Raw genomic sequence first — 15,847 nt, forward strand, 5'->3', positions numbered from 1 at the left:
ATTGGCCTTAAACATTCCAAAATTAACAAAATATCTAAAACTGCCTGAGATATAGCCATTTGAATGACTGGAAATGTAGCCTATTCTTATGACGTCACAATATTTTCGGTATTTGTGCTTGAAATCAGTCATGAGTAATTTTTATGATTCTTGTTAACCTCTTGCTGACTGAATATAACACTTTACGTGAGTAATGTCACTTTTACGTAAAAAAAGTTTTTCGTTGTAAACCGGTACAATTTTACCTTATTTGACCTTGCTGTGACGACATAGGTCCAAGAAAAATGGTTAAGGAGGTTTCTGTGGTTGCATATATGACATGTCTTCATAAAGACTCGAATATTCACAATGCAACATGCCTTTCCTTATGATTCACGAAAGTGCTTTCTGATTGGTCGAGGCTGACCTCTGTTGTGACGTCACAGGTCATCATCCACTCAGATGACTATCCACATGCCATGTTTATCATATATGTACATCATATTCAGACTCGGCTATTGGTTCCGGAGACACGACGGGGGGGGGGGGCTTTGGCCCCTTTGGTTAATGTCGGATTATTTTTGCCGTGTCTTTGGAATCACTGACAATCTGTTGCGGCCCAGCTCATACGGCGTGGGCCGAAGCATAGTCGCCGTGACGTCACCGCTGTTCGCAACTGGCTGCCGCCATGAGTGAGCTCGTACCCCAGTGTGCGCTGTGTGAGCGTCGAGCCAGCAGGTGAAACAATGGCTCTCCCAACAAAGCCGGCCAGCTCGGGAGGCCATAGGATGTGCAAGTAAGTTGGGCGTTATTTGGTTATTTTATCTGTGTTAAAAAGGGATTGTTAGAGCTTAACCCTATTATTGGGGGGGGGGGCGAATCGGCCCCCACTTGTAGCTTTTTTTTTGCTCTCGATGGAAAACGACTTAAGCCAGGGGCTCGAAATTTGGTGACTTCCTTGCTATTCATTGGGCACATTGTGTCAAACTTTTGAGTTTCTAGCTTGCGCAGAGGCGTCTCCAGGACGAGTTTCTCGGGGGAAGTTTTTAACCCAGATTTGACTGTTTTGACATTTGCCGCTAAGCAGCGACTTACTTAGGTTTATTCTGGTGACCAGTGGCACCACCCGTCATATGTATGCGCCTAAAAACTATGTGACGTCATTTGACATTGACAATATTGGAATAGGCGGTTCCAGGTACCTGAGAAAGGAGATAATATCAATGTACTACCCCCCGTCTTAGCGTGCCTGAATCCGCCAATGCTTAACAAAAACGTGTATTTGGTGCTCACGTTGCATATTTTACATGATATGACACACACATCATGTCATAAGACACATGATATGCCATGACAAAAACTCAAAACATCATCCCAAGTTAGCTTACCTGAATCCACTTATGATTTTTGATTATCCAAAATACCGGAATATGTATAAAGGCCCACCTCATGAAGAAAGGTTTCCTGAAGTTTCATCAAAATCGGTCAAAAAAGAAAGAAGTTATAACATTTTAAGTGATGCGGTGTAAAACGCGATTTCTTTCTTCGAAATCTTTGCTTGCAGGATCCCCAATTTAGAACTTTTATCGATTTTTTGTACTTCTGAAAGTTCACGATGAGAGCAATCGAATGACGTTTGTCCCATTAAGATCGAACATTTATTTTTCGAGATATCGGGGGTCGAATCGGCCCCCTCCAACAGTTAGCGTAGTCCAGAGAGCCCACCAGTAATAGGGTTAAAATTGAAAGGGATCACCTTGTTTGGCCCTTTGCTGGAATGATTAGGCTCTGCCATAGATAACCTAGGTAGTTCATATTAGCTATGGCTCTGCTAATTCTAATGATACAGGGAGCACTCTATAAGGGTGCCTGTTTTTCCAGCTCCCATCAAATTATTAACAAGCGCACCGACGGAGGGGGACGGGGCGATTGACCGCAGCCCCTCCCCCCTGAGGTTTTTCGTGAATAACGGAAAAACGCGGCGCTTAGCGCCGCGAAATTTGGCATGACTCTCATTAATTTTACAAATGGTATGCAAGTTTGAACCTCCTATTTTCAAGGTCAAGTCACCAGGCTACTTCGAATGACACAACCTCAAATTACTTTTTTGCAACTTTGTCTCTGTTCTGTGTCAGAGCTATAGTAGATGGCGGAGGCCTTTGAAAGTCGTAGGATGTAATAAGGTCATTGATTGCTACAATTGGTTAATCTCGGAATTTTGAAATCGATGGCCTAGAGTGAGGTCAATTTCTTGACTACCCCATTTAATGTCAATGGGGGAAAATCAAACACCTATTTTTTCACTAAAACGTGTCGAAGTGGCCCAATATACCATGAATGACTTCATATACGATCAACCTTGACTACCTTGAGGCCTTTTTTGCTCTTGGGCAACTGTAAGGTCATGCGACATCATCAAGGGTCACCAAAGTTTTTTTTTGCTAATAGCTCTTTACAGGAACGAGATAAAGTCGCGCGAATGGTCTCAATATGTTCAGCTAGTCAAGACACATCAAATAATATACATGCTGACCTTGAAGTCACGTCACCTGAGGTCACCTTTGACCTTGACCTTTGGAGGTGACCATATATATATATATATATATATATATATATATATATATATATATATATATATATATATATATATATATATAAATATATATATATATATATATATATATATATATGTTATATGTATATGTACCTATATATATGTATGTATGTATGTATATGTTATATGTATATATGTTATATGTTATATATATATGTTACAGGGAGTATGCGATTTCAGTTAGTTTGCAACGACCCTAGGGTGGTTGTAACCTCCCTGAACGATCAGTTTGTTTGCAACGACCCTAGGGGCGTTACAAAATAACTGCTCGTTCCGGGACGTTGTAACGAAACTAGGGTCGTTGCAACCTCCCTAGTTAGTATGCAACGAACCTAGGGTTGTTACAAAATAGCTAGGGAGTTTAAGAATTCATCGAGTCTTGTTCCACAGGAGGGCCGTCAACAATCTTGTCCAATGAAAATCTTGTTCAATCTAGTTCAGTTAAAAAAGGAAAACAAAAATTGAACATTCAGCTCAGGAGTATTTTTACGACGGCCATCTAAGTACACATTTTGTACAGATTAGGTGCACATTTAGTGCAGATTTGTTCAAATTAGATGGGCATTCGCCAGGAAGCCCTTCGTAAAAACGGCTATTAGCCGTTTTCACGACGGCCATCTGGTACACATTTGGTGCACATCTGGTACAGATCAGGTGCAGATTTGGTCAAATCAGGTTCAGTGTGTCTCTTAGCAGCTATCAGCTAGGGTTGCACTAATTGCTTATATGCCTGCTTTGTCATATTATCAGAGAGCATCATCGATTAACCCTCGCATGTGTAGGGGGGGGGGGTCGGATGGACCCCCCCATGTTTTTTCGCGAATAACTCGCGTAAAAAGCGGCCGATCGCGACGAAACTTTCAGTACCCTCACATTGATCAATTTTACACCTACCCTCAAAATTTCATTACCCTGACCCAAATGACCTTTGACCTGTGACCTCTTTTCCGAGACCATGTTTGGCCGGAATCGCGATTCTGCGTATGTCGGCTCGCATTAGCCGCGCGTTTGCAAGCTTTTCGTGGTTTCAAACGTTCAAACATGTAATTTGATGTTACTCCCGTGGGTGTCAAGGTCACCTGAAGGTCAGGTCAGGTCATTGACCTTTGGTGACCTCGGGTGACCTCGGTTCACTTTTTCGAGTTTTACATGTTTCTAGGCTAGTTTTTGGAGCTGAATTCGAATTTAGCAACCATTTGAACATTTACGAAGTAGTTTTGGTGACTTCGTAACATGTTACGAAGCTGTCAGAGGCGGTGGACACGTACTACGAATACCCGTCACGACGCCTACTGGTTGACCTGACCTGACCTGACCCGACCTGGTCTAAATGCTTCAAGACATCATCTGTGATCAAAACTAACACGATATTCGTGATCAGCACCCCGAAAAACCCCTTAGCAGCCACTCTTTACGACTTTCTAACAGGTCCCGATTTTCCCGACTTTGGGGTCATTGACCTGACCTGGAAGGTCAACCAATGACCTAGGACCTTAAAATTGGGTATCATCGGCTTCCTCTCGTCACGGGCAACACGCTCGTTTTTTCCGCGAAGCTCTAGCTCGATCAGGGGCCAAACGGCAAGGGGGGGGGGTCCAACCGACCCCCCCCCCCCTACACATTAGAAGCTGGCAAACGCCGCACACATGCGAGGGTTAAAACACTGAAATAAACATAAAATGAAGATATTTGCTGCAAAAGAAATTGTGTGCAGATTTGGTCAAATCAGGTGCATTCGCCGGATAGCCCGTCGTGAAAACGGCTATTATCCGCTCGTTTCCAGTCTTTTTGTGATTGTAAACGTTCAAACATGTGGAATGATTGTGGTCCCATGCATTATGGTGGGTGTCAAGGTCACGTAAAGGTCACGTCAAGGTCATTGACCTTTGATGACCTCAGTTCACTTCTTCTGGGTTCATTTATTTTTCGGCTAGTTTTTGGAACTGATTTCGAATTTAGCACACATTTGAACATTTTCGAAGTAATTTTGCCGCCTTCGTACCATGTCACGAAGCTGTCAGTGGTGGTTGACACCTACTATGGACAGCTAGCAAGACGCCTACTGGTTGACCTGACCTGACCTGACCCGACCTGGCCTAAAAACATCAAGACATCATCGATGATCAAAGCTAACATGAAATTCGTGATCAGCGCCTCGAAAAACCTCGCAACAGCCAACAACCTAACTCTTCAAAGTTTTAACAGGTCCCGATTTTCCCGACTTTTGAGTCACTGACCTGACCTGGAAGGTCAACCAATAACCTAGCCCCGCCCTGTGCGTTTGCGGCTAGCAAAACACAAATAAGGGCGAGAGTTAACCCCGCCGGACCTGTTGGTTTTCTACATACGCGCCGGCCGGGGGAGGGTTGGTACGACCCCCTCGTCGTTTTTCGCCCCTGATGGAGTTAGACGTCGCAGAAAAAACGAGCGTGTGTGACGGTAGGAGACGCAGCAACTAGTACCCGATTTTAAGGTCTCAGATCAACCGGTGACCTCTGAGGTCAGGTCAAGTGGCCCAAGGTACGGGTTCAGTTTTTGATAAATAACTTCTTAAAAAACAGTCGCAGAGCGCGATTTTAGCATCAACGTGCTCGCCTTGTTCAGGCGCGTCGAATGGTATACTTTTTGTTCGGGTGAGGTCAACTTGAGGTGTTGACCTCGGGTCAATGTCAGGTCAGAGACCCCTAGGTCGCGAAATTGGTCAAAGGAGATCATATTGCATATTATTCGCTTCGGCAGGTCTTCCTCAGTCCATTGGTGGCTTGACCGACTCGCTAGCTCAGTTTGATCGGGACTTATTGACGAAAAGCTCGTATGACCCAAGTGACGTCATAAATGACGTCACGCAACGTCAACAATGCAAAATTGAAGCGCTTGCAAGGAGTGCATGAAATCACGATCCGTGTGCTTGAGATAGTTTGAGATCGTTCCCGGCGCCAGAATAGCAGTTTTCATTTTTCTCAATTAACTTATAGTGGTGAGGTCACGTGACCGACCTGCCCTCATGTGATCTTTAGGAAAAATCCTAGAGGTACAAGTTGTGAGACTTCTAGAAGATGCCCGTACTGTAAGTTTCATCCCCTGTAAAAGCTCCTCTGGGACTGAGGGCGTTGCGAAGTTGCGGCATCTGAGGACCGCTCACTTTTGACGTCATAGGTCAGTAACCTGACCTGACCTGAAAATCTGGTTGGTGTCACAAGATTCGGCTTGAATCAAAGGTCAGGTATGCCTAGTTTCAGCTCTCTGTTGCTGGCGTGTTCGGAGCTATCACGAAAAAAAACTAGAGGAGAGCGAGGATGAAGCTAGGCTGGGTTGGGTAGGTTTGGGTCAAGTATGTAGTAGGCGTCCCACCCGCACCACCTGTTTATAGCAGGTGTACCTAAACCACCAGCGACAGCTTCGTAGCAAGTTGCATTGGCACCACAACTATACGTACTTCTCAAATGTCTCAACGAATGCTGGATTCGAAATAGGCTAAAAAATTCCCTTAAAATCGTAAATTTTGAAAGTCACCCGAAGTCACCAAACGTCAATGGCCTTGACCTGGCCGACAACTGACAAGTCAACTTGAAACCCATCATGATGCATGGGACAACCATCAGTTCACATGTTGGCACGTTTATATGTAATCACAATAACAAACGCACTTACCCCAGTAACTATGTTTTCTTCATGTAAGCATATGCTGGCGATATAATGCAGCCTATGCCTATTATCACAGTTACGTGCTTTGTCCCGGGCACCACATATACTCCTGAGCTGAATGTTCAAATTTTGTTCTCCTTTTCTTTTAAACTGAACTAGATTTAACAAGATTTTCATTGGGCAAGATTGTTGACTGTGAAAACGAGACTCGATGAATTCTTAAACTCCCTAGTTATTTTGTAACAACCCTAGGTTCGTTGCATACTAACTAGGGAGGTTGCAACGACCCTAGTTTCGTTACAACGTCCCGGAACGAGCAGTTATTTTGTAACGTCCCTACTGTGGACGTCAAACCGCGTGGGACGCGACTTTTTCGCAATAACTTTTGAATACGTTGCCTCTCAAGAACGAAACTTCGGCAATGGACGTTTCAGACCCCGGCCTAATTTTTATTACTAAGGGTTTTCAATGTCCGATCAATATTTAGGGCACTTCCCGTTCACTCGTAATGCTAAGTGAAATATCAGCCCGGATGGCGGCTATCGTCAGGCTGCCCTCGAAGCCCCGCCTACTAACTACGAATTCCCTGCCATCTACCGTTCAGACACGACTGCCATCTGTCGGTCGATCCTCACTCAGAACCGGTTCTGCATGCTGTGTGCGTCGGGTCTCAGATGGGCGGACATCTCGAAACCGAGATTGTTCAGTATGGCCTTTTACCAGGTTTTTTAATCCGAGAAAAAACCGAGATTGTTCAGTATGACCCTTTACCAAATTAACAATACGAATTATTGACTTAGCAGCAGGGATGCAGAGCCTTGAACATTTGAGTCAGGTCCAGCTCCGGTTCCGGCTCCGAGTAAAATGGCAATACGGCTCCGGCTCCGGCTCCCACTCAGGGCAAAATATGACGGCTCCGGCGGATCCGGCTCCCCTCCGGCTATGCGTACCGGTGCATTACGGAAACATTTAAGTTGGGGCATATTGGGGCTTGGCAGGATAACACGAAGTGTACTAACGTTCCTGGCGGTTTGATATCTACAAGAACCTAAAATTAAAATTTTAATTTAAAAAAAATTAACTTGACTGTGTAAATATATTATATTATTATGTATCTCATTTACGTAATTACGTTGACAAACTTATTAAATAATCATTTAATTATTTTCTGTTATTCTTAAATCATCGTAATATTTGGCGTACGCGTATAGTCTTCCTATCTGGGTGACATTCTTAGCGAGTCGAAGAAAATATTTCATTGATAGAAGTGCGAACAGTCAACACTCGGTCCATTCTAAAAAGAATACTCTATGTAGGTAGATATTTGAGCCATCATTCGCCATGCACGTTATATCCACAGCTGAGCATTCATTCAGGAAGCACCGCGTACCAACCCCTACGGACCGCGACTGACCGGTCTCGGGTCAGGTAGCGCCTCAGGCAACGGCCAGCCGAGGCGGAGCTTAGCTCCAACGTCACACTATGGCTCCGCCCCTTGTGGAGTAGCCTCTGCTCACCGAGAGAGTTTCAGGAGCAAAATTTAACATTACGAGTGAACGGGAAGTGCCCTAAATATTGATCGGACATTGAAAAACCTTAGTAATAAAAATTAGGCCGGGGTCTGAAACGTCCATTGCCGAAGTTTCGTTCTTGGGAGGCAACGCATTCAAAAGTTATTGCGAAAAAGTCGCGTCCCACGCGGTTTGACGTCCACAGTAGGGTCGTTGCAAACAAACTGATCGTTCAGGGAGGTTACAACCACCCTAGGGTCGTTGCAAACTAACTGAAATCGCATACTCCCTGTAACATATATATATATATATGTATATATATATATATATATATATATATATATATATATATATATATATATATATATATATATATATATATATATATATATATATATATATATATATATATATATATACTGATCATTGAATGTGACAGCAGCTTCATTGTTGATTATCTTCCTTGATACACCTTCGATGTGTCGAACTAGCCGTTTGTTTTCGGGTGAGAATCTGCTTAGAATGGAAGCGAAACTCATAATTGTAAAGAATGTCGGTATCATACACTTCATGGTTTTCTGTATTTTACATATGTCGACGTTTCGTCATATCTAATGACATTATCAAGACTAAATACGTTGCATGACATTACAATGCCCAAATCGCACACCGCAGTGACGTCTCCACCAGGGACACGAGGGGCTCTCTAGCCGGCTCGCTGCAGATCCCTCGAGTGCGCAGTGAACACGCACGGAAGTCGTTCTTTTGTCGTGCTGTCTCACTCTGGAACCGCGCTCCTGCGGAAGTGAGAGAGTCCCGCTCTGCCAGAGTCTGTCGGAGGAGGGCGAGAAAGTGGCTGACGACCTCCACCTAAATAGGACACTGATACTTTTTTTTAAATGGTGTTGATAACTTTTAGGCGTGTTTCATGTGTATTTTAATATTTTTAGTGTAGGGTGCAATCTTACTTTTATGCTGCATATTTTACTTTTAATAGGTACCTGATTTTATGTAAACCTGACACTTGTTCCGAAAAGCCATCGAATGTGGACGAACATAAGAATACATGATGATGATGATGATGATGAAGTCAGTGACGAGGGCAAAATTAACTTCCTTGACGTTTCACTTGATGGGAGCAGTGGTTCCTATGAGACTACGGTTTACCGGAAGCCAACCGACATGGGGAGGTGCCTTAACGGGGCCAGCCAATGTCCCGACAGATACAAGGACAGTGTGATCAAGGCATATGTGAGACGGGCTCTGACTCATTGCTCGACATGGGAGCTCGTCCATAAAGAGATGGGAAGAGTAAAACAGATTTTGACTAATAACAACTACCCTGTGCTAGCAATCGACAAACACATACGTGACGCAGTGACAGTGTACACACAAGGACGGCAGACCCCTGTACAAGACGCTAGTGTCCATAAACTTTTCTACAAGAACACAATGTCACCGGCCTACAAAGCGGACGAGCGAGTTTTGAGGTCGATAGTACGGCGACACTGTAGACCAGTGACACAAGGTGACCAACTGCAACTGATCATTTTCTACCAAAATCCCACCACCCGATCACTTCTGATGAAAAACAATCCGACGCGTGACACAGACCTCTTGAAACAGACCAACGTAATATACAGTTACAAATGCACCCTTGGAGACTGTGCGCTCCGACCAAACTGTAATTACATTGGACTGACAACAACCTCACTTAGTCGGCGCATTACGATGCATTTGCAAAGTGGAGGCCCAAAAACTCACAGTGACACTCACCACGGACATAGACTAACCAGACAGGACATGACCAAAAACACTTCCATCCTCGACAAATGCTCAGACGTTCGACGGCTACACATCCTGGAAGCCGTTTACATTCGTGATCGGGACCCGCTCATTAACCGACAAGTTAATGCAAGGGGCACCTTGGCCCTCTATGAGGGAGCACCACTAGGCGCCAGGTGATTTAGTGGTTCATATAACAGGGCTGTCATTTGCGAGGTGACGTGTTAGAAGTTCGTGTTCAATGTAAGCACGTTATGTTTTTGTTTTTTTTGTTTTTCGGCTTAGGTATTTTGTCTCCTTTCTTCTTGCGCGATATTCGCATTGCCCTGGGGATTTACTGTAATTTGCTGCCTGTATCTAACTGATAATGATGATTAAGTGTACCATGACCGGTGTTACTTGATTGCCTATAATTGTAATGTCATGCAACGTATTTAGTCTTGATAATGTCATTAGATATGACGAAACGTCGACATATGTAAAATACAGAAAACCATGAAGTGTATGATACCGACATTCTTTACAATTATGAGTTTCGCTTCCATTCTAAGCAGATTCTCACCCGAAAACAAACGGCTAGTTCGACACATCGAAGGTGTATCAAGGAAGATAATCAACAATGAAGCTGCTGTCACATTCAATGATCAGTGTCTATAGAACAATCTGCTTCCAAAATACACAAACATATATATATATATATATATATATATATATATATATATATATATATATATATATATACATATATATATATATATATATATATATATATATATATATATATATATATATATATATATATATATATATATATATATATATATATATATATATATAGGCGGTCAACCGCCCCCCCCCCCGTCGGTTCTAAGTTGGCGCGGACCACCGTCGGTGCGCGGGTTAAATATTTTTCTTCTGTGAAATATTTAATTTAATTCACTCTGAACAAGCATCTTTGAAAAAATGAAATCATTTTCTGCATAAGAGATTTGTATAGATTTTGTCATTGTGGTGCATTTGCCAGGTACCTAAACCGTCGTCAAACTTCGGTACTTTTTACGTTTTCGATTCGATCCGATTGTGTTTGGTATTTTGTTGGTATTATGAACCCTTGCTAATGTATACACGGTTGAAAAATCGGTAAAAAGTTGGTATTATCCTCGTCTTCTCAAGTTGGTTCGGTTTCGGTATTTCCTGATGGTTTTGGTTGGTATTTGGTTTGGCATCGGTAATTCGATTTTCTGTAATTGGCATCACTAATACTGATGCATGCTTCCGACTATTCACATTTCGGTACTCCTAATTAGAGATGTCAATCGGATACCAACTTTTTGGTATACCGAATACCGATACCAAACCGATACCAACTCGGTATTTGGTATTTCAATCCTAATGTGTTTGGTATTTTGTTGGTATCATGAACCCTCGCTAATGTTTAAGAGGCTAAGAAATCGGTAAAAGGTCGGCATTTTCCTCTGAGGCTCCCAAGTTGGTTTGATTTCGGTATTTCTCCACGGTTTTGGTTGGTATTTGGTTTGGTATCGGTATTCCAATTTTCTGTAATTGACATCAATACTCCTAATGGAAAGGAAGGAATGTAATCGCTCAATAGTATTTCAGTTCAGTTATGTACATATTATCCACGTGAAAGGATTGAATTGCGGTTAATTATGCGAGATATATGCACGTATTTATTTCATCTTTTGCAAAACCTGTTCACTATGCTACTAGTTGAATGATGAATTCCTGGCCCACGGAAATGCTCGCATGGGCAGGTAGCGCGGGGTCTGTGCGAATTCTGTTATCGACCGCCATATGGTTCCCTGGCGCTGTTCGGTATCTATCAGTCGCGGTGCCTGCCTGGTGCTGGTTGCCAGTCGCGGTGTCAGTCTAGAGGCAGTAGCGGGACAGTGACTACTGACCAGTGCAGAGTGGCCTGTTTGTGACGCAACGATGACCACCAACCTGCAAAATCTGACAGAGAAAACCGACTCAGCTAGCTTGTGGAGGCCATTTTGAGTCCTTCGACGGCACAAGGGGGGGGATGCGACCCCCCTTCGCGTTTGGCCCATGATGGAGCTAGAGCTTCGCGGAAAAAAGAGCGTGTTGCCCGTCACGAGAGGAAGCCAATTATACCCAATTTTAAGGTCCTAGGTCATCGGTTGACCTTCCAGGTCAGGTCAATGACCCAAAAATCGGGAATATCGGAGCATGTTAGAAAGTCGTAAAGGGCGTCTGCTAAGGGGTTTTCCGGGGTGCTTATCACGAATATCGTGTTAGTTTTGATCACAGATGATGTCGTTAAGCGTTTAGACCAGGTCGGGTCAGGTCAGGTCAGGTCGTCAACCGGTAGGGGTCGTGACGGGTATTCGTAGTACCTGTCATCCGCCTCTGACAGCTTCGTAACATATTACGAAGGCACCAAAACTATTTAGTAAATGTTCAAATGGTTACTCAATTCGAATTCAGCTCCAAAACCTAGCCTAGAAACACGTAAGACTCGAAAAAGTGAACCGAGGTCACCAAAGGCAAATGACCTGACCTGACCTTCAGGTGACCTTGACACCCACCCTAATGCATGGGAACAACATCAACTCACATGTTTGAACGTTTGAAACCACGAAAAGTTTGCAAACGCGCGGCTAATGCGAGCCGACATACGCCGAATCGCGATTCCGGCCAAACATGGTCTCGGAAAAGAGGTCACAGGTCAAAGGTCATTTGGGTCAGGGTCATGAAATTTTCAGGGTAGGTGTAAAATTGACCAATGCGAGGATACCGAAAGTTTCGTCGCAATCGGCCGCTTCTTACGCGAGTTATTCGCGAAAAACCTTAGGGGGGTTGCACCAACCAACCCCCCCCCTGTGCCGGCGAGGGATATCCATTCACGGAATGAAGTAAATGGGTCATAAGGAAATCACTTCGTAAACCAACATACAAATCACATACGAGTCGTGGAAAGTTCCACAAGTTTGTCAATGGACTCTTTTCTTACTTATGGCATGCGTCCAACGGAATTCCGAAATTGCTCCCTGATTATATTTGTGCGTCTCCATTTCAGGTGCACAGCTGTTCTGTCTATGGCCAGCGGGTTCTTTCTGGTGCTGCTGGTTTACACCTACAGTGACATGCCGTGGCAGCCAGCCAATTTGCCGCCGCTTACTGAAGAAGTCGCGCAGCAGCAGCTCGACCCGGACCGCAGCCAAGGTTAGCGCAGCTATATGTATACAGGAACGCACGCACTGCTGTGTTATATTGCTGCAATCAGTCGATACATATATTTTACATTTCTCTTATCAATCACCGAAAGTTCCAAGGCGATCGTTCAATACTTGTCCCCATGACCAGCATTCTAACTATGTCTTAGGTGAGGTCACTTAACGTGACCTGGTGATTTTATTTTTCGTTTCACCCGACAACCACAAAAAGTGGGAATTACGAAGGGTTTTGACAGAGACGCAGACAAAAACTAGTGATGTCAGTTACAGAAAATATGAATATCGTTACCGATCCAAATACCAACCAAAACAGCAGGAAAATACCAAAATCGAACAAACTATAATAGTAAATATGATGGAAATACCAACTTTTTACCCCAAAGTCACAGCCCTTTATACATTAGCGCGGATCCATGATACCAACAAAATACCAACCACATTAGGATGGAAATACCATACACCAAGTCGGTATTCGGTTTGGTATCGGTCTACCAAAAAGTTGGTATCAGGCTGACATCTCTAATGAGAACACAGCTGCACACCGTTCGCACATTTCGTACAACACTGTTGATATTTGCAATTCACACTTATCCACAATTTTCACGAAATTCAATATACATATTTGAAGAAGACACATCGCGTTGAGGCTCCTGTTGCAGGCTCCGTGAGTTGCAGACTAGAGGCGCCCCGTGAGTTGCAGTGCAGCGGGTGACTATCACTCACGACCTACAAAAGTACGTATGTATGTACATATATGTACTCTATGGGTACATCTACATACTCACTATCCCTGCATGCACTATGGCGCGTTCGACATTCATGAATTCTTCATAGTAACGATCATTCCCATCTGTTATCTGCTGTCTAGAAAGCACGACGTTTCGTATCATGCAGAAAAAAAAGAAGTTATCATACAGACCCGCGGTTACAGCTTCGTTGCATTTGTAGGTATTAGCCATGGCCGCATGGTGCTTGAGTTTCGCGCTTAGCAGCCTTTGGCTCAGCTCCGGTATTACCTACCGCTGAACTTCGGTACTTTTTACCAACTCTGAATGGATGTTTACCCGACTACGTGAGCCTTGTATCTTATATGTCTTGGCATGTGACTTAAATGCTGTTTTTATTTCATTTCAGATATATCTTGGAAACGGTTCATAAAAACAAGAGGACAAAATCGTACAGTGAGTTCCCGTATCGTTTTCTACAACCGAGTAGATAAATGTGGCAGCTCCTCGCTCAACGCACTAATCAAGAGGTAAGGAACGCCGTCTTGTCTACGCTGAAGGATAGAAGATAGCGTGCGCATTTTTGGAGATATTTGGCTTGTGTGAACAATATGAGTTTGACAATCAAGAAATAGCTTTAGCGCAGTACTCACCCCGAAATCGAACTTAATATAAATACCCCAGCTTATAAAATTTACAGAATGTCTTTGTGAGATCTCTTCAACTGCACCTTTTTTACCTTATGAAGTTCAATATAACCTTAGGAACATTTGATTTAAATCATGAAAAATTCATATTATTATTCATATAATAAAATATGTTAACCCTCGCCCGCACATGGGGGGGGGGGTGGTTGCCACCCCCCCCCCCAGGTAGTCTTTCTGCTCTGCACTCAACATTTTTAGAGCTAGAGAGCTGATTTTTGGTATAGATGCTCCTCTATCCTTTCTTGATGTCCACTAAAAATTTCAAGTTTCTCTGATTTTTGGTTTCGGAGATATGACCTTGTTTGTCAGGTCATGTCATGACCCAAATGGCCAATTCTCAACATCTTGCGTTTGCCATGGGCCTTGTGAGCTTTTGACACCTTAATTTCGGCTTTTTTTGCCAGTCTTACCTCCCACCTATCATGGAACATGTTTTTCGACGATGTACAGGGGTCAAGGTCAGGGTCAAGGTCAACCTAGGTCATCTAAGATAATTGCGTTTTAGGCAAGCTGAATTTACTTTTTGTGAATTTTTTTTTGCCTGCATTTTTGGTAAAAGCTTCTCAGATCATGATTTCATGTAATATGGACACAAAAACAATCGGTGCACACATCAGTATACACACAGACACACACAGACATACAAACACATATAACTGACCTTGACCTAACTTGACCTGAAATGACCTCAGCAGCAAAAATCTGGTCGGGTAGTGTGACAAAGAGGTTCTAGCTGGCTTGGCACCAGAAAACGGCATCGTCATCGGTATATGATAAGCAGCGCACTTGATATCCAACGGTGACCCAAAACAGCAACAGTTTTTAGTTTGACCTGACCTGGAAGGTCAATGACTGACCTGAGAAGGTAAAATCGGGTATCATTGGATTCGTCTCTAACCAAAGAATCTTTTTGGTCTTTGCCGCTAAGCTCTATCTCCAACAGGAACGAAACGGCGCGGGGGGGGGTGGCAACCACCCCCCCCCATGTGCGTTCTAGGATGTGAAAATGGCATGTGCGGGCGAGGGTTAAGTTCATTTTAACTCTCGCCCCGCTGGGGGGGGGGGGCAATTTGGTCCCCTGTGGTTTTCCTGAATAGCAAGGAAACGGCGGCGCGCAGCGCCGCCAAATTTTCAGTACCTTCCTGGCCCATGCATTTGACACCTTCACACAAAATTTCAAGTCTTAGGTCACCTTCGGTCAGGAGCTATTGAGGTCAAACTGAGGTCATGTCCGAGCAAAAATGAGCTAAAGAACATGAAATTGATGAAATCTTGAAACGCTCACACAAGCTACCGTTACCAAGCAATGTCAAAGTTCTTTATATGGTCATGTAGGCAAAAGACGGCGCTACAAAACTTCTATCTCAGATTTTCAAAATTTTCAGATTTTGACCCTTAAAATATCAATAAGGCGATTTTTTAGAAAACGCAAAACTCCCATTTTTTCTCCGAATTTTGAAAAAACTGGAATACATGTGATAGCCCCTGCGCTTTTCTATATAAATACCAAACTTTACATCGATACCTCCTTTTTTGGCTAAGTTATAGCGAAAAAATGTTCAAAATTAATGAAGCAAATTTTTGAACTCAATTTTTAGCAATTCTAGACCACGTAGCGCAAAATGATAGAACACAATTGAACTCCCCGTGACGAGCTGCATCA

General features: G+C 43.4%; 1 protein-coding gene across 1 annotated transcript in view; it reads left to right on the top strand.

Annotated features, from left to right (window-relative positions):
- Nucleotides 1–725: 725 nt before the first annotated feature.
- LOC122366006 (heparan sulfate 2-O-sulfotransferase pipe-like) overlaps nt 726–15,847 on the top strand; it is a 28,289-nt gene continuing 13,167 nt past the window's right edge. Inside the window, exons 1-3 of the mRNA XM_043337735.1 lie at nt 726–775; nt 12,596–12,741; nt 13,887–14,007. Coding sequence (XP_043193670.1) covers nt 726–775; nt 12,596–12,741; nt 13,887–14,007 — 317 coding nt within the window. The remainder of the gene's footprint in view (nt 776–12,595; nt 12,742–13,886; nt 14,008–15,847) is intronic.

Source organism: Amphibalanus amphitrite, unplaced genomic scaffold (genome assembly GCF_019059575.1).
Source record: "Amphibalanus amphitrite isolate SeventyFive unplaced genomic scaffold, NRLGWU_Aamphi_draft 000777F_arrow, whole genome shotgun sequence".
Classification (NCBI taxonomy): domain Eukaryota; kingdom Metazoa; phylum Arthropoda; class Thecostraca; order Balanomorpha; family Balanidae; genus Amphibalanus; species Amphibalanus amphitrite.